Genomic DNA, 27,991 nt, shown 5'->3' with positions numbered 1-27,991 from the left:
ATGTGACACACAAAGTCAGACTTTACTACTTTGTTTTTAACTCTTTACATTTTAATTTTTTTTAAAGAAGAACCAAGATCTCTATTAATTTTGATGCAAATTAATTCTACACAAGTTTCTTTTAGTTGTCGCATTTTTTTGGATCAGCAAATGTTCCTCAGCCAAACAACAACACTTGACTTTATGTTTTTTTACAGTAGCAAGAACACTGTTGATTTTAATTGGTATTTATAGTTAGAAGTGCACATGTTCTAGAACAAATAATGTCTCTTTGCAGCTTCAAATGGAGTTTGTCACATTTCTCTGATTTCAAGCAAGAACCCTATTGGTTTTTTTGTCGGCGATGTAGACAAGATCAATTGGGTTCATGTTTTGAACCTTTTAATCTTCATATTATATATATTCTCTACTCTTAGACTATGTATTTATTTCCCTTTTAGAAGTATGTTTGGCGTCCTAAGAAAGAACTCTATACATTTTGAAAGGTAGGTGAAAATGTCATTTCTTTACATGTTTGTCACCAAGAACTTTATTTATTTTGAGAAGCGTCCGCTACAAATCAATTCAAAAGCGCTATATAAATATAATTTCACAATTTCACTTCAATTCTAAACACGTTTTTTTAAGCTGACATATTTATTTATCCCCCAGTTTTTTAGTATTTTCTTCCTCAGCCAAACAAGAACCCTTTTGATTTGAATGGTTTTTACGGTAGCAAGAACACTATTGATTTTAATTGGTATTTATAGCTAAAAGTGCACATGTTCTAGTACAAATGCTTTCTTTTAGTCTCTTTGCAGCTTCAAATAGTTTTTTTTTACATTTCTCTGATTTAAAGCAAGAACCCTATTGTTTTTTTTTGTCGGTGATGTAGACAAGATCAATTGGGTTCATGTTTTGAACCTTTTAATCTTCATATTATATATATTCTCTACTCTTAGACTATGTATTTATTTCCCATTTAGAAATAGTTTTGACGTTCTAAGAAAGAACTCTATACATTTTGAAAGGTAGGTGAAAATGTCCTTTCTTCACATGTTTGTTACTGGTCTGTTAGATCATGAAACTTATTTATTTTCACCAACATTTGACACATAGTTTGTTTTTAGCTCTTCACATTTTGGGGGATTTTACAGGTTAAGTAAAAAAAAAAAAGCAAGATCTCTATTAGTTTTAAGAAGCATCTGCTCTGATGAAATTCTAGACAATTTTTTTTAGCTGCCGTATTTTTTTAACTGCAAATTTTTAGGATTTCTTTTTTCTCAGCTAAAAAAGAAACCTTCTGATTTTAATGGTTTTTACAGTAGCAAGAACACTGTTGATTTTAATTGGTATTTATAGTTAGAAGTGCACATTTTTGGCATTCAAAGAAGGAACTCTATACCTTTTGAAAGGTAGGTCAAAATGTCATTTCTCTACACGTTTGTTATAGCAAGAAGCTTATTTCTTTTGAGCAGGATGTGACACACAATGTCAGTCATGTCGGGCTTTACTACTTTCTTTTTTAGCTCTTCACATTTTACAGTTCTGTTAAAAAAGCAAGATGTCTATTAATTTTGAGAGCTGTGATTAGATCAATTAGACCCCGCCTTCTATTAGCTACTTTTGTTGATGAATTCTTTATCCTCACATTTTTGTGGACATTTTTTCTCAGCCAACAAGAACCCTGTTGATTTTTAGTGGTAACTACAGTAGCAAGAACACTATTGATTTTATGGCACCTATATCTGGAAGTACAAATACTTTCTTTTAGTCTGTAATAGCAAGACGCCTATTTATTTTGAGCAGGATGTGACACACAATGTCAGTCATGTCGGGCTTTACTACTTTCTTTTAGCTGCTCACATTTTGGCCCATTATTACACTTTAAGTAATAAATAAATAAAAAAGCAAGATCTCTACTTATTTTGGTGGCATCTATAAAACGGCGACATCATTGAATGTATTCATCATCCTTAAAAAAAAACAGACTGATTTTAATCCAACTTTAGCTTACTTTCAGAACAAGAACACTATTGATTTTAGTGGCAACTACAGTAGCAATAATGCTATTGATTTTAGTGGCAACTACAGTAGCAATAATGCTATTGATTTTAGTGGCAACTACAGTAGCAATAATGCTATTGATTTTAGTGGTAATTACAGTAGCAATAATGCTATTGATTTTAGTGGCAACTACAGTAGCAATAATGCTATTGATTTTAGTGGCAACTACAGTAGCAATAATGCTATTGATTTTAGTGGCAACTACAGTAGCAATAATGCTATTGATTTTAGTGGCAACTACAGTAGCAATAATGCTATTGATTTTAGTGGCAACTACAGTAGCAATAATGCTATTGATTTTAGTGGCAACTACAGTAGCAATAATGCTATTGATTTTAGTGGTAATTACAATAGCAATAATGCTATTGATTTTAGTGGCAACTACAGTAGCAATAATGCTATTGATTTTAGTGGTAATTACAGTAGCAATAATGCTATTGATTTTAGTGGCAACTACAGTAGCAATAATGCTATTGATTTTAGTGGCAACTACAGTAGCAATAATGCTATTGATTTTAGTGGCAACTACAGTAGCAATAATGCTATTGATTTTAATGGTACTTAAAGCAAATGCTTTCCTTTAGTCAGTTATAGCAAGAAGCCTATTTATTTTGACCAGCATGTGACACTAGTTTGTTTTTAGCTCTTCACATTTTGGCTGATTATTACACTTTAAGTAAAAAATAAATAAATAAAAAAGCAAGATCCCTACTTATTTTGGTGGCATTTATAAAACTGCAACATCATCGAATGTATTCTTCATCCTTTAAAAAAAAAAAAACAGACTGATTTTCATCCAACTTTAGCTTCCTTTCCCAAAAAGCATCCTAATGATTTTTAAACTATGTTGTCAGGACAAGACTTCTGATGATTTTGAATCACTTTTCACACAATTTCCTCAACCCTGGCAGGTTTTGGTGCAAACCCCAGCATCCAAAACGAAGGGTCCAAGGGGTCACGGCAAGCTGGCTAACTAGAGCGCTTCTGTCCCGGGTGGTGGACTTTGTTCTGTCCCGGGTGGTGGACTTTGTTCTATCCCGGGTGGTGGACTTTGTTCTGTCCCGGGTGGTGGACTTTGTTCTGTCCCGGGTGGTGGACTTTGTTCTGTCCCGGGTGGTGGACTTTGTTCTGTCCCGGGTGGTGGACTTTGTTCTGTCCCGGGTGGTGGACTTTGGAGCCCGCTGACCAAGGACTCATTAATCAAAAGGAGACTCGGGCCGGCGGGAGCTGTCCTGCATCCCGTGGACTCGTGCGCGCCGTCTTAAAAATAAGTGTGCGTGTCGTCCAATCAGGAGGCGGCGTTGGTCAACGCTGTGGCTAAAATAAGAGACAGGAAGTGCTGAGCGATGAACAAATTGTCAGTGGTTGTGTATTTGTGGCGCGGTGGATACGCGGGGATTAGTTGGGACTTAGCGGCGTGACACACTACACGGACACGCGTACTAGGCGTGACCTCATCACCGTTTAAAGGGACCGTGGCCGTATGGAGCTGGATGAAAACGCTGGAAATGTTGATTATTGGAATATTTGGACGTTTACACACACTTGTAAAGGATATCACGTCATGACTGTATTGAGTTTCCAATAATGGAGGAAAGTTCTGTGCTCAGATGAAACAAGAATGGAGCTGTTTGGCCACAATACCCAGCGATATGTTTGGAGGAGAAAAGGTGATGCCTTTAATCCCAGGAACAGCTTTCCTACTGTCAAGCATGGTGGTGGTAGTATTATGCTCTGGTTTGCCGCCAATGGAACTGCTGCTTTACAGAGAGCAAATGGGACAATGAAACTCTTCAAATTCTTCAGGACAACCTAAAATGATCAGCCTGGAGGTTGGGTCTTGGGCGCAGTTTGCTGTTCCAACAGGACTCTGACCCCAAACACACATCAGAAGTGGTAAAGGAATGGCTAAATCAGGCTAGAATGAAGCTTTTAGAATGGCCTTCCCTTAAGTATTGACTTTAAAGGCCTACTGAAATGAGATGTTCTTATTTAAACGGGGATAGCAGCTCCATTCTATGTGTCATACTTCATCATTTACCCATATTGTCATATTTTTGCTGAAAGGATTTAGTAGAGAACATCCACTATAAAGTTGGCAACTTTTGGTTGCTAATAAAAAAGCCTTGCCTGTAGCGGAAGTAGCAGACGATGTGCGCGTGACGTCACGGGTTGTGGAGCTCCTCACATCTGAACATTGTTTACAATCATGGCCACCAGCAGCGACAGCGATTCGGACCGAGAAAGCGACGATTTCCCCATTAATTTGAGCGAGGATGAACAATTCGTGGATGAGGAAATTTGGAGTGAAGGTCTAGAAAAAAAAAAAAGTTAAAAAAAAAAGGCGATTGCAGTGGGACTGATTCAGATGCAATTAAACACATTTACTAAGATAATTCTGGAAAATCCCTTATCTGCTATTGTCTTGCCAGTGTTTTAGTGAGATTAAATAGTACCTGAAGCCGGAGGGGTGTGTTGACGGCAGCTGCATGGACGGCGCAAGCGCCGCTGATGTCTCCGGTAAGAGCCGACTTATTACCACAATTTTCTCACCGAAACCTGCCCGTTGACATGTGGTGAGGATCCATGTTCGCTTGACCGCTCTGTTCCATAGTAAAGTTTCATCTTCGGGAATTTTAAACAAGGAATCACCAAAGGCTAAAAGCTTCCCACCTACATCTTTCTTCTTTGACGGCTCCATTGTTCATTGAACAAATTGCAAAAGATTCAGCAACACAGATGTCCAGAATACTGTGGAATTATGCGATGAAAAGAGACGACTTTTAGCTGTGTGTGGTGCTGGGCTAATATGTCCCCTCCAACCCGAGACGTCACAAACACGCGTCATCATACCCGACCTTTTCAACAAGAAACTCAGCGGGAAATTAGAAACTGCAATTTAGTAAACTAAAGCGGCTGTATTGTCATGTGTTGCAATGTTAATATTTCATCATTGATATATAAACTATCAGACTGCGTGGTCGCTAGTAGTGGCTTTCAGTAGGACTTTAATCACGCAGGGTCAGTTCCGGGTGCGGCGTCCAGAGGTCAAGCAGAAACATCCACAGCCCACAAATAGAAGACAAAGTGCTATAAAAAGCAGTGCTGAAATAGTACTTTCTGCAGAATAAAACCATGATGGAGACCAACTACCACTCAAACACTTTATAGTCGTCAAGTCATGGTTGTATTTCATTGTACATCATGATCATCATGCAAAAAAACTCCAGCGTCCGCAGGAAGGCTGGTGGCGGTGTTGGGAGTGGGGGTGGGTGGTATAAAGCGCAGCCCAATAATCATACCATTACAACGCAGGGAGAAAACATGGAGGGCCTCATACCAAGCTACGGCTCCTGAATCCTTTTTTTGTTGGTTTTTTTCCACTTTAAATTTTGTTTTTTAAATAATAAAAAAAAAGTTGTCATGTCACCTACTCAACATTGGAGACTCGAAAGATGCAAGTATCATAATATCAACAACACCCCCTCTTCATTCAGGCAGGTACATGGTCCGCAACTCAAACATGCATAATAACAATCCCGCTTTTATGCTCCCTTTCCTTTTAAAAACCACCAGGGGGCGGACTCCAGCTCGCCATAATTCAACGCCGGTCCGCTTTTTGCCTCCCGTGCAAAAGCAAAACTTAAAAAAAATAAAAATAGACCAAAAAAAGCGGCGACGGCGACGCGGTCTGAAAGGTGGGCGAGGGCCACGGCTCGCACAACGTTGTGGGGCGGCCGGGATATGTTTTTCAACACAGCACCAGGCGTGCGTGTGATATGGCGCCTTTCAAAACAACACTTTCTCTCTTCAGGTGGGCGGGGCCAGTGGAGAGGTGGGCGGGACATACGGGTACATCCACAGCAGGGGTCACCAACGCGGGCACCAGGTCGCCCGTAAGGACCAGATGAGTCGCCCGCTGGCCTGTTCTAAAAATAGCTCAAATAGCAGCACTTACCAGTGAGCTGCCTCTATTTTTTAAATTGTATTTATTTACTAGCAAGCTGGTCTCGCTTGGCTCGACATTTTTAATTCTAACAGAGACAAAACTCAAATAGAATTTGAAAATCCAATAAAATATTTTAAAGACTTGGTCTTCACTTGTTGAAATAAATTCATTTATTTTTTTACTTTGCTTCTTATAACTTTCAGAAAGACAATTTTAGAGAAAAAAATACAACCTTAAAAATGATTTTATGATTTTTAAACACATATACCTTTTTACCTTTTAAATTCCTTCCTCTTCTTTCCTGACAATTTATATCAAAGTTTTTTTTTTTATTGTAAAGAATAATAAATATATTTTAATTTAATTCTTTGTTTTAGATTCTGTTTTTTCGACGAAGAATATTTGTGAAATATTTCTTCAAATTTATGATTAAAATTCCCCAAAAATATTCTGGCAAATCTAGAAAATCTGTAAAATCGAATTTAAATCTTATTTCAAAGTCTTTTGAATTTCTTTTAAAATTTTTGTTCTGGAAAATCTAGAAGAAATAATGATTTGTTAGAAATATAGCTTGGTCCAATTTGTTATATATTTTAACAAAGTGCAGATTGGATTTTAACCTATTTAAAACATGTCATCAAAATTCTAAAATTAATCTTAATCAGGAAAAATTACTAATGACGTTCCATACATTTTTTTTTAATTTTTTCAAAAAGATTCGAATTAGCTATTTTTTTTAATTTATTTTTTTTCGGTTGAATTTTGAATTTTAAAGAGTCAAAATTTAAGATAAACTATGTTTCAAAATTTTATTGTCATTTTTTTCCGTGTTTTCTCTTTTAAACCCTTCAATTAAGTGTTTTTGTCATCATTTATTCTCTACAAAAAACCTTCCGTAAAAGGAAAAAAAATGTACGACGGAATGACAGACATAAAATACAAATTTTTATATATATATATATATATTTTTTAATTTTTTCTTTATTAAAGGTAAATTGAGCAAATTGGCTATTTCTGGCAATTTCTTTAAGTGTGTATCAAACTGGTAGCCCTTGGCATTAATCAGTAGCCAAGAAGTAGCTCTTACTTTCAAACAGGTTGGTGACCCCTGATCCACACACACACACACACACACACACACACACACACACACACACACACACACACACACACACACACACACACACACACACACACACACACACGCTGCAGAAAAGCAACAAAGGAGGGGAAAAGACGACAAAAAGGAGGAGGAGGAGGCGGGGCCGACATGCAAACGCCACCCGGGCTCTCTGCCGCCCCCTGCTGCATACACACAAGACAGGACGTGCGCGGGAAAAGCTTACACAATATAACCCCCCCCCCGCCCCATTTTCCTTTTTTTTTTCTTCTAAAAACAGTTAAAAAGTAGCTTTAAATATCAATCAGACGAGGGGGGCGGGAGGGAAAAAAAGAAGAAAAAGTTTGTCACGGGACGTGAAAAACACAAGAGAACACGCAACTTTAAATCCGGCCCCCGGTCGACGTTACACCCAGCTGTGGGGCGGCGCGGTGGCGGGGGGGAAACGAGCACACGAAACAAAAACACATAAAAAGCCTAAAAGTTCGACACTTTGGTGCTTCATGTTTTCCATATCAGCTTCCAGCCCCGCCCCCTCCTCTTCTCTTGCGAAAACCTCCCAGAAAACAAAAAGAAGGCGTCGGCTAACTTCACCTGCTCCTCCCTTATTGGATGAAGACTAGAAATGCTTGCTTGGGTTTTGTTGTTTTGTTGTTGTTGTCTGGAACATCGAGTGGTAATTTACACATAAACCGTCACAACTGGAAATCAGCTCCTCCCCCCCGGGACGTCTCGCCTTCGCGCGGGCGCGAGAGAGATGGCTGCCGAGGGGGGGTGGGGTGGGGTGGGAGGGGGAGGGAGGGCCGGAGGGCAAAGACACGCCCTCCACAATCAGGCAGGCGCCAAGATGCATGCATCGTCCCCACGTGGGTGGGGGGGGGGCGGCGGCGACGTCTTGTGCTCGGCCGAAACCCCCGGCGGGTCAAAGGAGAGACAGGATTGGTTGGTATCGTGGAGAGGGATGCGATCCGGCCCGGCCGGGCTCCTGGCACGAGCCCGTCCACGCAGGGGGACGAGCCCCCCCGAAACACACTTGCCGAAAAAAACTGCCCCCAAAAGGCCTCCGGCAGGGCGGAGGCTCAGGACCACTGGGGGGGGGGGAGAAGACAGGGGGACACACATTAGCTAACATGCAAATATTAAATGTGACAAAGCAAAGGAGTAAAACATTTCTTCCAAGGGTGTCCAAAGTGTGACCGGGGGGACATTTGTGGACCGCAGACCATTTTTTACCAGCTTGTGACAGACTGGAGGAACTTGCTACTCATCACTTGTATCAACATGTATCATTTACATCATTATTTTATTGGTTTACTAGCATATATGTGTATATATATATATATATATATATATATATATACAGTGGGGCAAGAAAGTATTTAGTCATCCAGCGATTGTGCAAGTTCTCCCACTTCAAATGATGACAGAGGTCTGTCATTTTCATCATAGGTACTAGAGATGCGCGGATAGGCAATTATATCATCCGCAACCGCATCACCAAAGTCGTCATCCACCCGCCGTCTACCCAAACCAATATTTTATCAGAACCGGAACCGCCCGCTGAAATATATCAGAGGTCGGCCACCTTTACCACTCTCAAAGCTATTTAAATCTGTTTCACAGAGTAATGAAGACAATGGGAGCCGCTAACGTTCTCGCGAATATCCAATGGTGTTCATGTTGATGATAAGAATAAGGGCGTGCTGTGAAGCCATTGCCTTAGACACCTTCAACAACATACACAAATCGACTGTTGGTCCGGCAACATGTGTGCAGATTCTGCAAACACACGTACAAGATTGAAAGGCAAACTGGGTGACACAGAGTACACTGATGGTTGTGATATGAACAACTTCAACACTTACAAATATGCGCCACGCTGTGAAGCCACACCAAACAACATTGTTAAACACATTTCGGGAGAACATCCTCACAGTAACACAACATAAACACAACACAACAAATACCCATAATCCTTTGTATCCGTGACACTTCCTTTGTATCCGTGACACTTCCTGAATATATCTTACACACCTGCGCCCCCAATCCCGCCCACCTTACCGACGCACAGGGGGGGCGGGGGGGGGGGGGGGATTGCTGCTAGCGAGGTGTCTAAAATAGTAATGGATACAAAGGATTCTGGGTATTTGTTGTGTTGCGTTTATGTTGTGTTACTGGGAGGATGTTCTCCCGAAATGTGTTTGTCATTATAGTTTGGTGTGGCGCATATTACGAAGAGTGTTAAGACTGTTTATATCACAAGCATTAGTGTACTCTGTGTCACCCAGCATGCCTTGCAGTCGTGTGCGTGTTGCCGCGGTAACCACACACAACATGTTGCTGGACTGACTAACAGATCGTACATGTTGTAGAAGGCGACAAAGCCAATAGCTTCATAGCACGCCCTAATACTTATTATCTAAGTGACTGCCGGCAGTCATTCTAGAGACTATTAGCGTCTCCTATTGTCTTCTTCGCTTTGTGACACGGGTCTTAAACGGCTCTTTGAATGGTAAAGGATATCGATTCCAGAACCATGTATATCAAATATTTGCGGATGGTTCAATCGCCACCCGCCCAAATCTAATTCAAATCTATTTTTTCGTCATGTCACCCACCCGACCCGCGGATGAGACCGCAAACCTCGCATCTCTAATAGGTACACTTCAACTGTGAGGGACAGAATGGGGGGAAAAAAAAATCCAGGAATTCACATTGTAGGAATTTTACAACATTTATTTGTAAATAATGGTGGAAAATAAGTATTTGGTCACTTCAAACAAGGAAGATCTCTGGCTCTCAAAGACCTGCAAGACCACTGATAATCTCCCTCGATCTGGGGCTCCACGCAAGATCTCATCCCGTGGGGTCAAAATGATCATGAGAACGGTGAGCAAAAATCCCAGAACCACACGGGGGGACCTGGTGAATGACCTGCAAAGAGCTGGGACCAAAGTAACAAAGGTTACCATCAGTAACACACTACGCCGACAGGGAATCAAATCCTGCAGTGCCAGACGTGTCCCCCTGCTTAAGCCAGTGCATGTCCAGGCCCGTCTGAAGTCTGCCAGAGAGCACATGGGAGAATGTCATGTGGTCAGATGAAACCAAAATACAACTTTTTGGTATAAACTCAACTGGTGGTGTTTGGAGGAAGAAGAATACTGAGTTGCATCCCAAGAACACCATACCTACTGTGAAGCATGGGGGTGGAAACATCATGCTTTGGGGCTGTTTTTCTGCTAAGGGGACAGGACGATTGATCCGTGTTAAGGAAAGAATGAATGGGGCCATGTATCCTGAGATTTGGAGCCAAAACCTCCTTCCATCAGTGAGAGCTTTGAATGCTTGACCAAATACTTATTTTCAACCATAATTTACAAATAAATTCTTTAAAATTCCTACAATGTGATTTTTTTCACACATTCTGTCTGTCCCAGTTGAAGTGTACCTATGATGAAAATGACAGACCTCTGTCATCATTTGAAGTGGGAGAACTTGCACAATCGCTGGCTGACTAAATACTTTTTGGCCCCACTGTATATATATATATATATATATATATATATATATATATATATATATGTATGTATGTATATATATATATATATATATACACATGACTTATTTTTCAATGTTTTAATGACTAAAACCTTCTGGGTCCCCAGATCCAAACTTGAGGGGAGCCCTAAAAGGGTAGAAAAAAAAATCGAAACTGAAAACGATGAAAATGGTTTCCCGCCGCTTTGACTTTGGGAAAAGTTTGGACACCCCTGAAGTAACTCCCTCAAATTCAAACACACGATGGCTTGCGTTCGACAGACCAGGTGTTTGATGACAACCTAAAAGGGGGCGGGGCTACCTGATCACTGTAGTGGCGCGGCGGGCGCTCCCGAGCAGTGGAAGTGAACGTTGAGCCACTTTCCGTCGCGGCGGTGCCACACCCGGGTCTCCTCCGACTGGCTGGAGCGCGGGCGACCGGTGGCGTCCACAAACTGCGTCAGGCGGATGTAGGCCACGCAGGCGGCGTCCTCGCCGATCAGGTGCACGTGGGGGTTTAGCAGGGTGGTGTGCACCGGCTTTTTGTTCTTGCTCAGCACTGTGCGGGCAGAGAGCAGGACTTATGGTACCAAAAGTGCGTCGATGGGAACGGCTCTAAAAATATCACTTTCATCACCTGATGATACAATCGGACTATACCCGTGTCTGCAGTGATCACTTTGCAAAATGCCTGAACATTAAATTTGTTTGAGACATTTTCGATGATGTAATCAAGTTTATTCTGTAATATTTCAGAAGTGTTTGAGAGCAGGATTAAAAGTCGAAGGGAACAGCTCTAAAAATATCACTTTCATCACCTGATAATACAATCGGACTATACCCGTGTCTGCAGTGATCACTTTGCAAAATGCTTGAACATTTAATTTGTTTGAGAACATTTCTATGATGTAATCAAGTTTATTCTGTAATATTTCAGAAGTGTTTTGAGAGCAGAACTATAAGTCGAAGGGAACGGTTCTAAAAATATCACTTTCATCATCCGATGACACAATCGGACTATACCTGTGTGTCTGCAGTGATCACTTTGTAAAATGTTTGAACATTAAATTTGTTTGAGAAACTTTCTATGATGTAATCAAGTTTATTCTGCAATATTTTAGAAGTGTGAGAGCAGAACTAAAAGTCGATGGGAACGGCTCTAAAAATATCATCATCTGATAATACAATCGGACTATACTTGTGTCTGCAGTGATCACTTTGCAAAATGCTTGAACATTTAATTTGTTTGAGAAACTTTCAATGATGTAATCAAGCTTATTCTGTAATATTTCAGAAGTGTTTGAGAGCAGAACTATAAGTTGAAGGGAACAGTTCTAAAAATATCACTTTCATCATCTGATGATATAATTAGACTATACTTGTGTCTGCAGTGATCACTTTGCAAAATGTTTGAACATTAAATTTGTTTGAGAAACTTACTATGATGTAATCAAGTTTATTCTGTAATATTTCATAAGTGTTTGAGAGCAGAACAAAACGTAAAAAAAGGACAAAATATTGCATTAGTTTGTGTTGTTTTATAGAACTACGAAGACCTGACTGTACAAAAAAACTAACATCCTGTTAAGTCCTAGCAATAAATACTGTGATTGTTGGTCCAATCCACCTAACATTCTTTGTTCACTTTCATAACAGAAACTAAAATCTTAGTTGTTGTTGTGCAGGAAAACCAAGTCAACACCACATTGTAGTATTTGGTGATATTTGTTAACATCTAGAACAGTGTTTTTCAACCTTTTTTGAGCCAAGGCACATTTTTTGTGTTAAAAACTAGCAGAAATTCATTAAAAAAAACGAAACTCAGTTAACAGTAAAGAGTTGTCTTCGCAATTGTTTAAAGCATAAGCAAGCATGCATGACTATAGCTCTTGTCTCAAAGTAGGTGTACTGTCACCACCGGCCACATCACTTATTTGGACTTTTTTGCTGTTTTCCTGTGTGTACTGTTTTAGTTCTTGTCATGACCTCCTATTTTGGTGGCTTTGTCCCTTTTTTTTTATATTTTCCTGTAGCAGTTTGTCTTCCTTTGAGAGAAATTCCCTGCACCTGCTTTGTTTTAGCAGCCCAGAATATTTCAGTTGTTTTTATCCTTCTTTGTGGGGACATTGTTGATTGTCACGTCATGTTCGGATGTACATTGTCTTTGCTCCACAGTAAGTCTTTGCGGTCGTCCAGCATTCTTTTTTTTATTTGTAGCCAATTCAGTTTAAGTTTTGTTCTGCATAGCCTTTCCCTAAGCTTCAATGCCGTTTCTTAGGGGCACTCACATTTTCTTTATTTTTGGTTTAAGCACTAGACACCTTTTTTACCTGCGCCCTGCTTCCCGCTGTTTCCGACATCGACAAAGCAATTAGCTACAGGCTGCCACCTACTGATATGGAAGAGTATTACACAGTTACACAGTTAAGGTCCAAGCTATTGAATATGCTCAAAAGAACAGTAAGCAGCTATGTTTTATTAATATACCGTAGCTGCGTGTGTCAAATATGAGTCATTAAATGACTCCCGCCTCCTGGTGGTAGAGGGCGCTAGTGATCCTTCTTGCGACTACTCGGCTGCAGAAGAAGTGACAACAAGCAGCCATCCTTTATTTTTTCCTCTCGCTTGCACTTTTAACATGGAGGATTACATATCTAAAATAAAACAGTTTTCTAAACTGGACTTTCAATGGAAGCAGGAGGTAATAAAGGAAGATCTCCATTGAGACAGAGAGACTTTTAAAACTGAAGAAAGATAAGGAAGACTTCTATAAACAAGTTATCGATGCTTTTGATCAGAAGGAGCTGAGCATGGACTTCATTTATAAGTAAAGGTAAGACCATAACAACGTTTTTTTTTTAATTAAATGTGCTTTTCATGATGGTATCCTTACATCACACTCAAATGTATGAGCGCAGGCCTAAAATTACCGCATGCCTTTGGTAAAAACCGGAGTGAGAAGAGGTTTTAAATTAATTAGCGCCTCTGTGGAAATTCAGGGAAATATGGTAGGTGAAATGAGATAATCTAGTGTGCCGCGGCACAGTGGTTGAAAAACACTGATCTAGAAGATATCCATAATAGTATAAATCAAGTATAGTGCGCTATCAAGTCTTGATATCGCGAGCAAACATTCTTCATAACTTCACATTAGAATTGGAAATCAACTGCAAAGAAAGGTGAGGATGACATCACAGCAGACTTTATTTCAAATTAAATACCTGACTTAACGATGCACCAATCAATCCTACTTTGTCTTTAATTTGTGGACCCTCTCAGATGTAAAGACATGATGTGCCTCTAATCATCCATCCGAGGTCAGGTCGCGGGGGCAGCAGCCTAAGCAGAGTCTTCAGTAATGCGGACGCTGCATCGATCCGTTGTGGTGAAGAAGGAGCTGAGCCGGAAGGCAAAGCCCTCAATTTACCGGTCGATCTGCGTTCCCATCCTCACCTATGGTCATGAGCGTTGGGTCATGACCGAAAGGATAAGATCACGGGTACAAGCGGCCGATATTAGTTTGGCGGGTCTCTCCCTTAGAGATAGGGTGAGAAGCTCTGCCATCCGGGAGGAACTCAAAGTAAAGCCGCTGCTCCTCCACATCGAGAGGAGCCAGGTGAGGTGGTTCGGGCATCTGGTCAGGATGCCACCCGAACGCCTCCCTAGGGAGGTGTTCAGGGCACGTCCAACCGGTAGGAGGCCACGGGGAAGACCCAGGACACGTTGGGAAGACTATGTCTCCTGGCTGGCCTGGGAACGCCTCGGGATCCCCCGGGAGGATCTGGACCAAGTGGCTGGGGAGAGGAAAGTCTGGCTTTCCCTGCTTAGGCTGCTGCCCCTGTGACCCGACCTCGGATAAGCGGAATAATAATAATAACTTAGATTTATATCGCGCTTTTCTAAACACTCCCAGAGAAGTGTGAAGCCATCATTCATTCACACGATGGTGGTGGTAAGCTACATCTGCAGCCACAGCTGCCCTGGGGTAGACTGACGGAAGCGTGGCTGCCAGTTTGCGCCTACGGCCCCTCCGACCACCACCTGTCATTCATTCATCATCTATTCACCAGTGTGAGCGGCACCGGGGGCAAAGGTGAAGTGTCCTGCCCAAGGACACAACGGCAGCCATTTTTTGGATGTCAATTAGTGGGAAGCGAACCTGCAACCCTCAGCTTTCTGGCCGGCCGCTCTACCCACTACGCCATGCCACCCCTACAAAAAGATGGATGGATGGATATTTAGGTCACTGCCAGCTTGGCCTCGCCGGTTATTGTCTCCATAAACTCCTCTCGTGCATGCACCTGCTTCACCAGTTTTTGCTACTTTGTCCGGAATTCCCTAACCTCTTGTGTGGTTATCTCCTAGTCCCCCCTTGAGGTAAAAGGATTTTTTGTGTTGCACTCTTGCCCTGCTCAGTGTGCCCTGGCCCTTTCCATTTTGTCCAGATTACATAGTGTGCGTTTCTGCCCCATGGCCCTTAGTTATCCCTTTTTGTCTCATTCAATTTTAAACCTTGTCTCCCGTCTCTGCATCCTGGGGTCAACCCCACTTGACCAAGACCCAAACACTTTATACCTTTTTGTTTTCGCCCTCTTTTTATCCTTTCCATCCTTTGTAACTGAGGTACCGTGTGGAACAATTTCCCTCGTGGATCATTAAAGTCTGTCTAAGTCCCTCCAGGTCACCTGATTGCAACCCAGCTATTCAAAGCACAGTCAATGTTTGGATTTTAAAAACCCGACATATTGTAAAGAAACCCCGCGTGTACTCACAGTTGTCAAAGTAGAACTTGTGGAAGTCCATACCCTCCACCAGGTTGCCCAGGGCCTCGGGTTCGAAGGAAGTGAGTCCAGGATCGCAAATCCTCCTGCGCAGGAACCAGCCAGGTGAGATTTTGAAGTCCAATCGGCGTTTTGCTCAGTAACTCACGTGTAGGCCTCGAAGTCGCCGTTGTTGATGGCTTCGATCAGCTGCTCCGTTATCTTGATGATCTCTTGCTTGCGAGCTAGCGGGGGACACACAGAGGGGGGGGGGACGCTCAAACTGGGCGGCGGACCTGGAAACATTCCATCGCCTTCCTCGAGAGCCTTTCTTTTTTGACAACGACAAAGTGGTCTCCGCCGCCTTATTACCTGTCAGCACACCTCTAAGTACAACCTGGTCTCAGCAAGAGGACTATCTAAGTACAATCTGGTCTCAGCAAGAGGACTATCTAAGCACAATCTGGTCTCAGCAAGAGGACTATCTAAGTACAATCTGGTCTCAGCAAGAGGACTATCTAAGCACAATCTGGTCTCAGCAAGAGGACTATCTAAGTACAATCTGGTCTCAGCAAGAGGACTATCTAAGTACAATCTGGTCTCAGCAAGAGGACTATCTAAGTACAATCTGGTCTCAGCAAGAGGACTATCTAAATGCAATCTGGTCTCAGCAAGAGGACTATCTAAGTGCAATCTGGTCTCAGCAAGAGGACTATCTAAGTGCAATCTGGTCTCAGCAAGAGGACTATCTAAGTACAATCTGGTCTCAGCAAGAGGACTATCTAAGTGCAATCTGGTCTCAGCAAGAGGACTATCTAAGTGCAATCTGGTCTCAGCAAGAGGACTATCTAAGTGCAATCTGGTCTCAGCAAGAGGACTATCTAAGTGCAATCTGGTCTCAGCAAGAGGACTATCTAAGTGCAATCTGGTCTCAGCAAGAGGACTATCTAAGTGCAATCTGGTCTCAGCAAGAGGACTATCTAAGTACAATCTGGTCTCAGCAAGAGGACTATCTAAGCACAATCTGGTCTCAGCAAGAGGACTATCTAAGTACAATCTGGTCTCAGCAAGAGGACTATCTAAGCACAATCTGGTCTCAGCAAGAGGACTATCTAAGTACAATCTGGTCTCAGCAAGAGGACTATCTAAGTACAATCTGGTCTCAGCAAGAGGACTATCTAAATGCAATCTGGTCTCAGCAAGAGGACTATCTAAGTGCAATCTGGTCTCAGCAAGAGGACTATCTAAGTGCAATCTGGTCTCAGCAAGAGGACTATCTAAGTACAATCTGGTCTCAGCAAGAGGACTATCTAAGTGCAATCTGGTCTCAGCAAGAGGACTATCTAAGTGCAATCTGGTCTCAGCAAGAGGACTATCTAAGTGCAATCTGGTCTCAGCAAGAGGACTATCTAAGTGCAATCTGGTCTCAGCAAGAGGACTATCTAAGTGCAATCTGGTCTCAGCAAGAGGACTATCTAAGTGCAATCTGGTCTCAGCAAGAGGACTATCTAAGTACAATCTGGTCTCAGCAAGAGGACTATCTAAGTACAATCTGGTCTCAGCAAGAGGACTATCTAAGTACAATCTGGTCTCAGCAAGAGGACTATCTAAGTACAATCTGGTCTCAGCAAGAGGACTATCTAAGTACAATCTGGTCTCAGCAAGAGGACTATCTAAGTACAATCTGGTCTCAGCAAGAGGACTATCTAAGTACAATCTGGTCTCAGCAAGAGGACTATCTAAGTACAATCTGGTCTCAGCAAGAGGACTATCTAAGTACAATCTGGTCTCAGCAAGAGGACTATCTAAGTACAATCTGGTCTCAGCAAGAGGACTATCTAAGTGCAATCTGGTCTCAGCAAGAGGACTATCTAAGTGCAATCTGGTCTCAGCAAGAGGACTATCTAAGTGCAATCTGGTCTCAGCAAGAGGACTATCTAAGTGCAATCTGGTCTCAGCAAGAGGACTATCTAAGTGCAATCTGGTCTCAGCAAGAGGACTATCTAAGTGCAATCTGGTCTCAGCAAGAGGACTATCTAAGTGCAATCTGGTCTCAGCAAGAGGACTATCTAAGTGCAATCTGGTCTCAGCAAGAGGACTATCTAAGTGCAATCTGGTCTCAGCAAGAGGACTATCTAAGTACAATCTGGTCTCAGCAAGAGGACTATCTAAGTACAATCTGGTCTCAGCAAGAGGACTATCTAAGTGCAATCTGGTCTCAGCAAGAGGACTATCTAAGTACAATCTGGTCTCAGCAAGAGGACTATCTAAGTACAATCTGGTCTCAGCAAGAGGACTATCTAAGTGCAATCTGGTCTCAGCAAGAGGACTATCTAAGTGCAATCTGGTCTCAGCAAGAGGACTATCTAAGTACAATCTGGTCTCAGCAAGAGGACTATCTAAGTACAATCTGGTCTCAGCAAGAGGACTATCTAAGTACAATCTGGTCTCAGCAAGAGGACTATCTAAGTACAATCTGGTCTCAGCAAGAGGACTATCTAAGTACAATCTGGTCTCAGCAAGAGGACTATCCAAGTACAATCTGGTCTCAGCAAGAGGACTATCTAAGTACAATCTGGTCTCAGCAAGAGGACTATCTAAGTAAAATCTGGTCTCAGCAAGAGGACTATCTAAGTACAATCTGGTCTCAGCAAGAGGACTATCTAAGTAAAATCTGGTCTCAGCAAGAGGACTATCTAAGTACCAATTGCAGCGTCAGACCAAGGACTTTTTCCTGTTCCCGCTGCACCAAAGGCACGGCTGCATGAATATGAATGTCGAGCAGAGGTGTCCAAAGTGCAGCCTGCAGCTCATTTTTAACACCCCCCCCCCCCCACATTCTAAAAATACCATTGCAAACAAAAAGTGGACTAAAAGAGCAAACAGGTGAAATGTAACGAGAGAAAAAGTTGCAATGTTGATTAAAACAAAACTGCCATGTAGACTATTTCCCCCCCTCAAGGTTGTCATTGCTCAAGAATAATAATGAATCAAAATCAATGTTGGGAATTATTGACCCATTAAAGGCTGCAATGACATCAAGTTTAATATTTCACACAAAAATATTTTTGGGGAAAAAAATAATAATTAGAAAATCAATAATTTAAGACTTCTTTCCAACACTTATAAGTGGGGGCCTATTGAATTAAAAAAAAAAAAAAAAAAAGGCTTCTATAATTTCACATCAAATACTGCACTTTAAGGTTTTTTTTTGTGACAAAAAGGGCATAAAGTAAACAAAAACAGCAACTTATAATGGACAGAGAGATCTGAAGTTGATGTAGAGATTTAGGCATTGAAAATAAAAATAAATTATTTTGGACTTCTTTCCAAAACCTGTGAGTGGGCCCCTGATCATTTTAGTGGGATTTTTTTATTTTTTAAGTATTTGCGCAAAAAACAATAATGAATCAAAATCAGTGTTATGAATTATTGACCTAGTTAAGGCTCCATTAATTTAACATCAAATACTGCACTTTGAATTTTTTTTTGGGGGGGGGGGGAACTTTGTTTGCCTTAAAAAACATGTTTTTAATGACAAAAAGGGCATAAAGCCTAATAAACAAATTAAAAAAAACTATAATGGACAGAGATCTGAAGTGGAGGGATGTCAAAGTGGTTTGTTTGCATCGCAGTAGTGCCTGCTTTTTAAAAATTATTTGACATTACGTGTGTGATTAATCATGATTAATCGAAATCGCATATGCATTTGATTTTTGTTTATGTAAAACTTGTTTTAAAATCGTAAATAAAGGTGACGAGCAGATATTTAACTATTTGTTTCTATCTCACAAAAAAAGTTTTGCAATAAATTATAATTTGCATGATCGGATAAAATTAAAGTTTAAAATATGCATTTTTTCCCTGCCAAACTTGAAAGAGGGAATGCAGTTAGTGGAAAAATAAAATAAAATAAAAAATATAAAAATAAAATATTTTATTGAAAACCATTTTTGCAGGCTTTTACGGGCCACAAAAAAATCATGTGGCCGGCTAGAACTGGTCGCCGGGCCTTGAGTTTGACACCTGTGATGTAGAGATTTAGGCCTTGAAATTTAAAATAAATAAATAAAAAAAATTAGGACTTCTTTTCAACACTTATGAGTGGACACCTTTTGGATTCCTGATCATTTTATTAGGATTTAAAAAAACAAACAAAGAGAAAAAAACACTGTCTTTGCTCCAAAAATAATAATTAATCAAAATCAATGCTATGAATTACTAACATATTATTTATTAAATAATGCACTTTGAATTAATTTTTTTGGGGGAGGGGCAAATATTTAATGCCATAAAACAGGGTTTTCTGTAACAAAAAGGGCGTGAAACAAAAAAACCTTTTTTAGCGACAGATCTGAAGGTGATTTAAAGATTTAAGCATTGACAAAAAATATATATATATAAATTTATATGGCTTTTTTTTTTTTTAAACTACTTTTCATGACCCTGGGACCAAACTTGAGGGGGGCCCAAAAAGTGACCAAAATCTATATACTGTATTGGCTTTGAAAATAAAAAAATATCAAAAATGGCCCACACATGCTTTGATTTGTTGTGGAAAAAGTTTGGACACCCCTAACGTGGAAGAACCCTGACCTACTTGCCACCAACGGTGACAGTTTGGAATAACCAGATTAACCTGCAACTAAAAGGAGCTTATCGAGCAGAAGTGGGCAGCGGTGGCCAGCAGGGGGCGCTGAAGCTGGGTGGGTTAGTGGGGACGTGCGCTTACTGGGCTTGTCCTGGTTTTTAGCAGCGACAGAGTGGCCCGCAACGGGCGCACAGGCCTGCGACAGATCCGAGTCGGTGCAGGAGCCGTTGTCGCCCGTGCTCTTCCAAGCCATGCGCTTTGCGTCATGCGGTGGTACTGAAACACACAACGGATGGTCAACACACACACACACACACACACACACACACACATGGAGACGGATAGAAGATTGATGGGAATGGTGATAGACGACACGTCATGCTGTTTAAGGTGAAACAAAATGAGACGCAGGAGCAGAAACAAAAACACCAAGAGCATGCGGGGTGACCACACACACGACCACACACACACACACACACACACACACACACACACACACACACACACACACACACACACACACACACACACACACACACACACACACACACACAGGATATCAGTTGGAATGGGGACCAAATTTTAGATCAGAACTTGTGGGGACCAGCCTTTCTACAGGTTGTGGAGGTATAACAAAAATGAGGTAAAATGGCCGCTACCCAGTTAGCTCATACACGTCTTTAAATCTCTGGATTGATGAAGTAATGTGCTGATCATACTTACTGGGCACCCTGGGTAAAAAGAGTTAATATGGTTCACGGGGACCAAATTTAAATCATTTTGCAAAATTCACACACATTTGTTCCTGACTACTGAGGACCATTTAAAAAAACAAACAGCCTTCGTTACGGGGACCAGGTAGAAGTGATTAACTATACACGGAAGAAGTGTGAGCGGAGCAGTGAGTGCAGTACCAGCTACAGCCTGATGAGGGGGCTGCTGTGCAAATGTTTCACACTCAAACTAACCAGTAGACATGTTTTATGGGCCAAAGCTTAAAAATCACTTAGGCATCTTCCGAATGGATTTGACTATCATTTAAAAAGGTTCCCCTTTAAGGGGCTTGTTTTTGTTTTGCTCATACCGTCAGAGGTCCCCTAAAGGTGACTGTGTAAACAGAACCATGTCCCCAATAAGTCAGCATTGCCAGAACACACACACACACACACACACACACACACACACACACACACACACACACACACACACACACACACACACACACACACACACACACACACACACACACACACACACACACACACACACACACACACAGGTTATCATTTGGAATGGGGACCAAATTTTAGATCAGAACTTGTGGGGACCAGCCTTTCTACAGGTTGTGGAGGTATAACAAAAATGGTGTAAAATGTCCACAGCCCAGTTAGCTCGGACACGTCTTTAAATCTCTGGATTGATGAAGTAATGTGTTGATCATACTTACTGGGGACCCTGGGGAAAAAAAGAGTTAATATGGTTCACGGGGACCAAATTTAAATCATTTTGCATAATTCACACACATTTGTACGTGACTACTGAGGACCATTTAAAATAAACAAACCACCTTCGTTACGAGGACCAGGTGGAAGTGATTGACTATACACAAAAGTGTGAGCGGAGCAGCGGATTGACTATACACAAAAGTGTGAGCGGAGCAGCGAGTGCAGTACCAGCTACAGCCTAATGAGGGGGCTGCTGTGCAAATGACTCACACTCTAACCCAGTGGTTCTTAACCTGGTTGGACTACCGAACCCCACCCTTCTTTAGTGAAAAATATAATATCTATATATATTTTTTTCAAATTCAAGACAAAGTTATGCACAAAATTAACTGTGCATGAACGCCATCTTGTTCAAAGAAAAACACAAACACAAATCACACACTTGCAAATCAGATGGAAAATTGTTTGGAAGTATCCGTAATACGTCAATAAGGAGAAGTTTTTATTTACACGATGACTTGGGTGTGTCTTGACCTCAGCGGTGGAGGCTCCGCAAAAACCCCTTGAGGCCGACTCACCGAACCCCTAGGGTTCGATCGAACCCAGGTTAAGAACCACTGCTCTAACCAGTCAACATGTTTTATGGGCCAAAGCTTAAAAAAGTCACTTAGGCATCTTCAGAATGGATCTGACTATCATTTAAGAAGGTTTCTCTTTAGGTCCCCACATTGTCAGAAGTACCCTAAAGGTGACTGTTAACAGAGCCATGTCCCCATTAAGTAAGGATTGCCAGAACACACACACACACACACACACACACACACACACACACACACACACACACACACACACACACACACACACACACACACACACACACACACACACACACACACACACAAGGATGGCAGCTGGAAGCGGGATGAGTGCAGCCCTGATTATGACGCGGTGGATGTCATGTAACTGCTGGCCAGGTTGTTAATGCTGGCGGCGGCCAACGCTCACGTTTAACTGCTGCTAGAGGGCGGGGCGCTCGATGTTAAAGACAGACGGTTGGTGCAGGTGGGTCTGACAAGAGATCAAGAGCGGCGGGATTAGCAAAGGAGAGGACCTCGCAGAAGTCAATTAAGAGATCTTTAAAACAGGCTAGAAGCCGTATATGAAGAAAGGCAGAATGTGGCACTAGAAACTTCTGAGTGGGGACACCTGAACTTCTGAGTGGGGACACCTGAACTTCTGAGTGGGGACACCTAAACAAAGTCCCCAGAAAAGGCGACACCACAATTATAAATGGAAGAAAAAAAAATGAGACGTCCGACTCAGTTTTGAACGTTAGAAATGTTCATCCGTTTATCCTAATCCTACAAATTCTGCCTAGCAACCGAGCAGTTGCCTGTTGCCGGGCTCAGGATTAAAGGGGAACATTATCATCAGACCTAAGTAAGCCTCAATATATACATTAAAGGGGAACATTATCAGCAGACCTAAGTAAACCTCAATATATACCTTGACGGTGCAGAAAAAAGACCATCTATTTTTTTAACCGATTTCCGAACTCTAAATGGGTGAATTTCTATTTATGGTGACGTCACCTAGGTAATAGAGCTGCCATTTTCTCAAACACATTACAAACACTGCGTCTCAGCTCTGTTATTTTCCGTTTTTTCAAATGTTTTCCGTACCTTGGAGACATCATGCCTGGTGGGTGTGTTGTCGGAGGTGTAACAACAGTAACAGGGAGGGATTCAAGTTGCACCACTGGCCCAAAGATGCAAAAGTGGCAAGAAATTGGACGAAATTTGTTCAAAATACGAGGGTGTGGGGAAAGCCGACGAAATGGTCAGTCGTTTGTTCCGCACACTTTACCGACGAAAGCTATGCTACTACAGAGATGGCAAGATTGTGTGCATATCCTGCGACACTCAAAGCAGATGCATTTCCAATGATAAAGTCCAAGAAATCTTCCGACAGACCCCCATCGAATGTTCCGGAGTGTCTGCACATTTGAGCGGCGATGCTAAGACAGACATGGCACAGAGATGTATGGATAACCTGCAGATGCATTTGCAACGATAAAGTCAACAAAATCACAAAGGTGAGTTTTGTTGATGTTGTTGACTTATGTGCTAATCAGACATATTTGGTCGCGGCATGACTGCCAGCTAATCAATGCTAACAGGCTAGCTGTATGTACATTTGTAGCTATATTTACATCCAGTGTTTCCCTCCACCCACATTTAATGCCAAACAAACACTTACCAATCGACTGATTTAAGTTGAACCAGTGTCACAAGATGCGAAACTTCCGATCGTTTGGTCCACACATTTTACCAGCGATGCTAATAAGGCAGACATGGCCGAATAGCGTCAGTAGCTATTCACTCAAAAGCTTCAGTTTCTTCTTCAATTTCGTTTTCGCTATCTGCCTCCATACACCAACCATCCGTTTCAATACATGAGAGTCCAGTCCATGGTGGATCTAACATAATAGTGAGAGTCCAGTCCATAGTGGATCTAACATAATAGTGTGAGAGTCCAGTCCATAGTGGATCTAACATAATAGTGAGAGTCCAGTCCATAGTGGATCTAACATAATAGTGTGAGAGTCCAGTCCATAGTGGATCTAACATAATAGTGTGAGAGTCCAGTCCATAGTGGATCTAACATAATAGTGTGAGAGTCCAGTCCATAGTGGATCTAACATAATAGTGAGAGTCCAGTCCATAGTGGATCTAACATAATAGTGTGAGAGTCCAGTCCATAGTGGATCTAACATAATAGTGTGAGAGTCCAGTCCATAGTGGATCTAACATAATAGTGAGAGTCCAGTCCATAGTGGATCTAACATAATAATGTGAGAGTCCAGTCCATAGTGGATCTAACATAATAGAGAGAGTCCAGTCCATAGTGGATCTAACATAATAGTGAGAGAGTCCAGTCCATAGTGGATCTAACATAATAGTGTGAGAGTCCAGTCCATAGTGGATCTAACATAATAGTGTGAGAGTCCAGTCCATAGTGGATCCAACATAATAGTGAGAGTCCAGTCCATAGTGGATCTAACATAATAGTGTGAGAGTCCAGTCCATAGTGGATCTAACATAATAGAGAGAGTCCAGTCCATAGTGGATCTAACATAATAGTGAGAGTCCAGTCCATAGTGGATCTAACATAATAGTGAGAGTCCAGTCCATAGTGGATCTAACATAATAGTGAGAGTCCAGTCCATAGTGGATCTAACATAATAGTGAGAGTCCAGTCCATAGTGGATCTAACATAATAGTGAGAGTCCAGTCCATAGTGGATCTAACATAATAGTGAGAGTCCAGTCCATAGTGGATCTAACATAATAGTGAGAGTCCAGTCCATAGTGGATCTAACATAATAGTGAGAGTCCAGTCCATAGTGGATCTAACATAATAGTGAGAGTCCAGTCCATAGTGGATCTAACATAATAGTGAGAGTCCAGTCCATAGTGGATCTAACATAATAGTGAGAGTCCAGTCCATAGTGGATCTAACATAATAGTGAGAGTCCAGTCCATAGTGGATCTAACATAATAGTGAGAGTCCAGTCCATAGTGGAACTAACATAATAGTGTGAGAGTCCAGTCCATAGTGGATCTAACATAATAGTGTGAGAGTCCAGTCCATAGTGGATCTAACATAATAGTGAGAGTCCAGTCCATAGTGGATCTAACATAATAGTGAGAGTCCAGTCCATAGTGGATCTAACATAATAGTGAGAGTCCAGTCCATAGTGGATCTAACATAATAGTGTGAGAGTCCAGTCCATAGTGGATCTAACATAATAGTGTGAGAGTCCAGTCCATAGTGGATCTAACATAATAGTGTGAGAGTCCAGTCCATAGTGGATCTAACATAATAGTGTGAGAGTCCAGTCCATAGTGGATCTAACATAATAGTGAGAGTCCAGTCCATAGTGGATCTAACATAATAGTGAGAGTCCAGTCCATAGTGGATCTAACATAATAGTGAGAGAGTCCAGTCCATAGTGGATCTAACATAATAGTGAGAGTCCAGTCCATAGTGGATCTAACATAATAGTGTGAGAGTCCAGTCCATAGTGGATCTAACAAAATAGTGAGAGTCCAGTCCATAGTGGATCTAACATAATAGTGAGAGTCCAGTCCATAGTGGATCTAACATAATAGTGAGAGTCCAGTCCATAGTGGATCTAACATAATAGTGAGAGTCCAGTCCATAGTGGATCTAACATAATAGTGAGAGAGTCCAGTCCATAGTGGATCTAACATAATAGTGTGAGAGTCCAGTCCATAGTGGATCTAACATAATAGTGTGAGAGTCCAGTCCATAGTGGATCTAACATAATAGTGAGAGTCCAGTCCATAGTGGATCTAACATAATAGTGAGAGTCCAGTCCATAGTGGATCTAACATAATAGTGAGAGTCCAGTCCATAGTGGATCTAACATAATAGTGTGAGAGTCCAGTCCATAGTGGATCTAACATAATAGTGTGAGAGTCCAGTCCATAGTGGATCTAACATAATAGTGTGAGAGTCCAGTCCATAGTGGATCTAACATAATAGTGTGAGAGTCCAGTCCATAGTGGATCTAACATAATAGTGAGAGTCCAGTCCATAGTGGATCTAACATAATAGTGAGAGTCCAGTCCATAGTGGATCTAACATAATAGTGAGAGAGTCCAGTCCATAGTGGATCTAACATAATAGTGAGAGTCCAGTCCATAGTGGATCTAACATAATAGTGTGAGAGTCCAGTCCATAGTGGATCTAACAAAATAGTGTGAGAGTCCAGTCCATAGTGGATCTAACATAATAGTGAGAGTCCAGTCCATAGTGGATCTAACATAATAGTGAGAGTCCAGTCCATAGTGGATCTAACATAATAGTGTGAGAGTCCAGTCCATAGTGGATCTAACATAATAGTGTGAGAGTCCAGTTCATAGTGGATGTAACATAATAGTGAGAGTCCAGTCCATAGTGGATCTAACATAATAGTGAGAGTCCAGTCCATAGTGGAACTAACATAATAGTGTGAGAGTCCAGTCCATAGTGGATCTAACATAATAGTGTGAGAGTCCAGTCCATAGTGGATCCAACATAATAGTGAGAGTCCAGTCCATAGTGGATCTAACATAATAGTGAGAGTCCAGTCCATAGTGGATCTAACATAATAGTGAGAGAGTCCAGTCCATAGTGGATTTAACATAATAGTGAAAGAGTTCAGTCCATAGTGGATCTAACATAATAGTGTGAGTCCAGTCCATAGTGGATCTAACATAATAGTGAGAGAGTCCAGTCCATAGTGGATTTAACATAATAGTGAAAGAGTTCAGTCCATAGTGGATCTAACATAATAGTGAGAGTCCAGTCCATAGTGGATCTAACATAATAGTGTGAGTCCAGTCCATAGTGGAACTAACATAATAGTGTGAGAGTCCAGTCCATAGTGGATCTAACATAATAGTGTGAGAGTCCAGTCCATAGTGGATCTAACATAATAGTGAGAGTCCAGTCCATAGTGGATCTAACATAATAGTGAGAGTCCAGTCCATAGTGGATCTAACATAATAGTGAGAGTCCAGTCCATAGTGGATCTAACATAATAGTGAGAGTCCAGTCCATAGTGGATCTAACATAATAGTGAGAGTCCAGTCCATAGTGGATCTAACATAATAGTGTGAGTCCAGTCCATAGTGGAACTAACATAATAGTGTGAGAGTCCAGTCCATAGTGGATCTAACATAATAGTGTGAGAGTCCAGTCCATAGTGGATCTAACATAATAGTGAGAGTCCAGTCCATAGTGGATCTAACATAATAGTGAGAGTCCAGTCCATAGTGGATCTAACATAATAGTGAGAGTCCAGTCCATAGTGGATCTAACATAATAGTGAGAGTCCAGTCCATAGTGGATCTAACATAATAGTGAGAGTCCAGTCCATAGTGGATCTAACATAATAGTGAGAGTCCAGTCCATAGTGGATCTAACATAATTATGTGAGAGTCTAGCATGGGAATACATCGGCGGCTACATCCAGCGGCCTGTGAAGCAGGGGAGTCTAGTAGCAGCGGGGGCCGTCTACGGAGCAGACGCCAGCGGTGTGATCGGAAACGCGGATGTCGAGCGGGGCTAAAAACAAAGCAGAAGGCTAATCCCCACAGAACACCACTTTCCTCCATCCCGAAGACGGATTTAGATGGAAAATGCGAGACTACTGGTCTGGGTAAGGAGTCTGTTAAATTAGAACAAGTTTTTTCTGCTTTGAGTGTTTCAGAGTTGGACATGTGTTTTACTGAGGTGGCTAACTATGATGCGTGCAGTTTATCAAAGCAACAAACAAACAATCGGAAAATCCCCGTTACCGAGGTGGCTAACCATGATGCGTGCAGTTTATCAAAGCAACAATCAAACAATCGGAACATTCCCGTCGTATCAATTCCTAGATATGGTCGTAACTATACTAAATGCACTGGGCATAATAAACACAACATTATTAATATTGCTACTACGGATAATTTGATCAAAAACTCCC

At 41.5% G+C, this 27,991-nt stretch overlaps 1 protein-coding gene across 12 annotated transcripts in view; it reads right to left on the bottom strand.

Moving 5' to 3' along the window:
- Positions 1 to 5,196: 5,196 nt before the first annotated feature.
- Positions 5,197 to 27,991, bottom strand: part of LOC133557175 (calcium/calmodulin-dependent protein kinase type II subunit gamma-like) — a 167,374-nt gene continuing 144,579 nt past the window's right edge. For 6 of the 12 annotated variants that reach the window (XM_061907429.1, XM_061907434.1, XM_061907428.1 and 3 more), the window contains 5 exons: positions 20,148 to 20,282; positions 15,585 to 15,660; positions 15,428 to 15,522; positions 10,978 to 11,214; positions 5,197 to 8,203 (listed from right to left, as the gene is read on the bottom strand). In XM_061907429.1, the coding sequence (XP_061763413.1) occupies positions 10,982 to 11,214; positions 15,428 to 15,522; positions 15,585 to 15,660; positions 20,148 to 20,282 (539 nt within the window). In that variant the 3' untranslated portion in view covers positions 5,197 to 8,203; positions 10,978 to 10,981. The remainder of the gene's footprint in view (positions 8,204 to 10,977; positions 11,215 to 15,427; positions 15,523 to 15,584; positions 15,661 to 20,147; positions 20,283 to 27,991) is intronic. The other 6 variants (XM_061907439.1, XM_061907438.1, XM_061907440.1 and 3 more) reach the window with 1 other exon arrangement.

This window comes from Nerophis ophidion, linkage group LG08 (genome assembly GCF_033978795.1).
Source record: "Nerophis ophidion isolate RoL-2023_Sa linkage group LG08, RoL_Noph_v1.0, whole genome shotgun sequence".
NCBI lineage: Eukaryota > Metazoa > Chordata > Actinopteri > Syngnathiformes > Syngnathidae > Nerophis > Nerophis ophidion.
The sequence above is the reverse complement of the archived record's forward strand: the minus strand, read 5'-3'. Positions and strand labels throughout refer to the sequence as shown.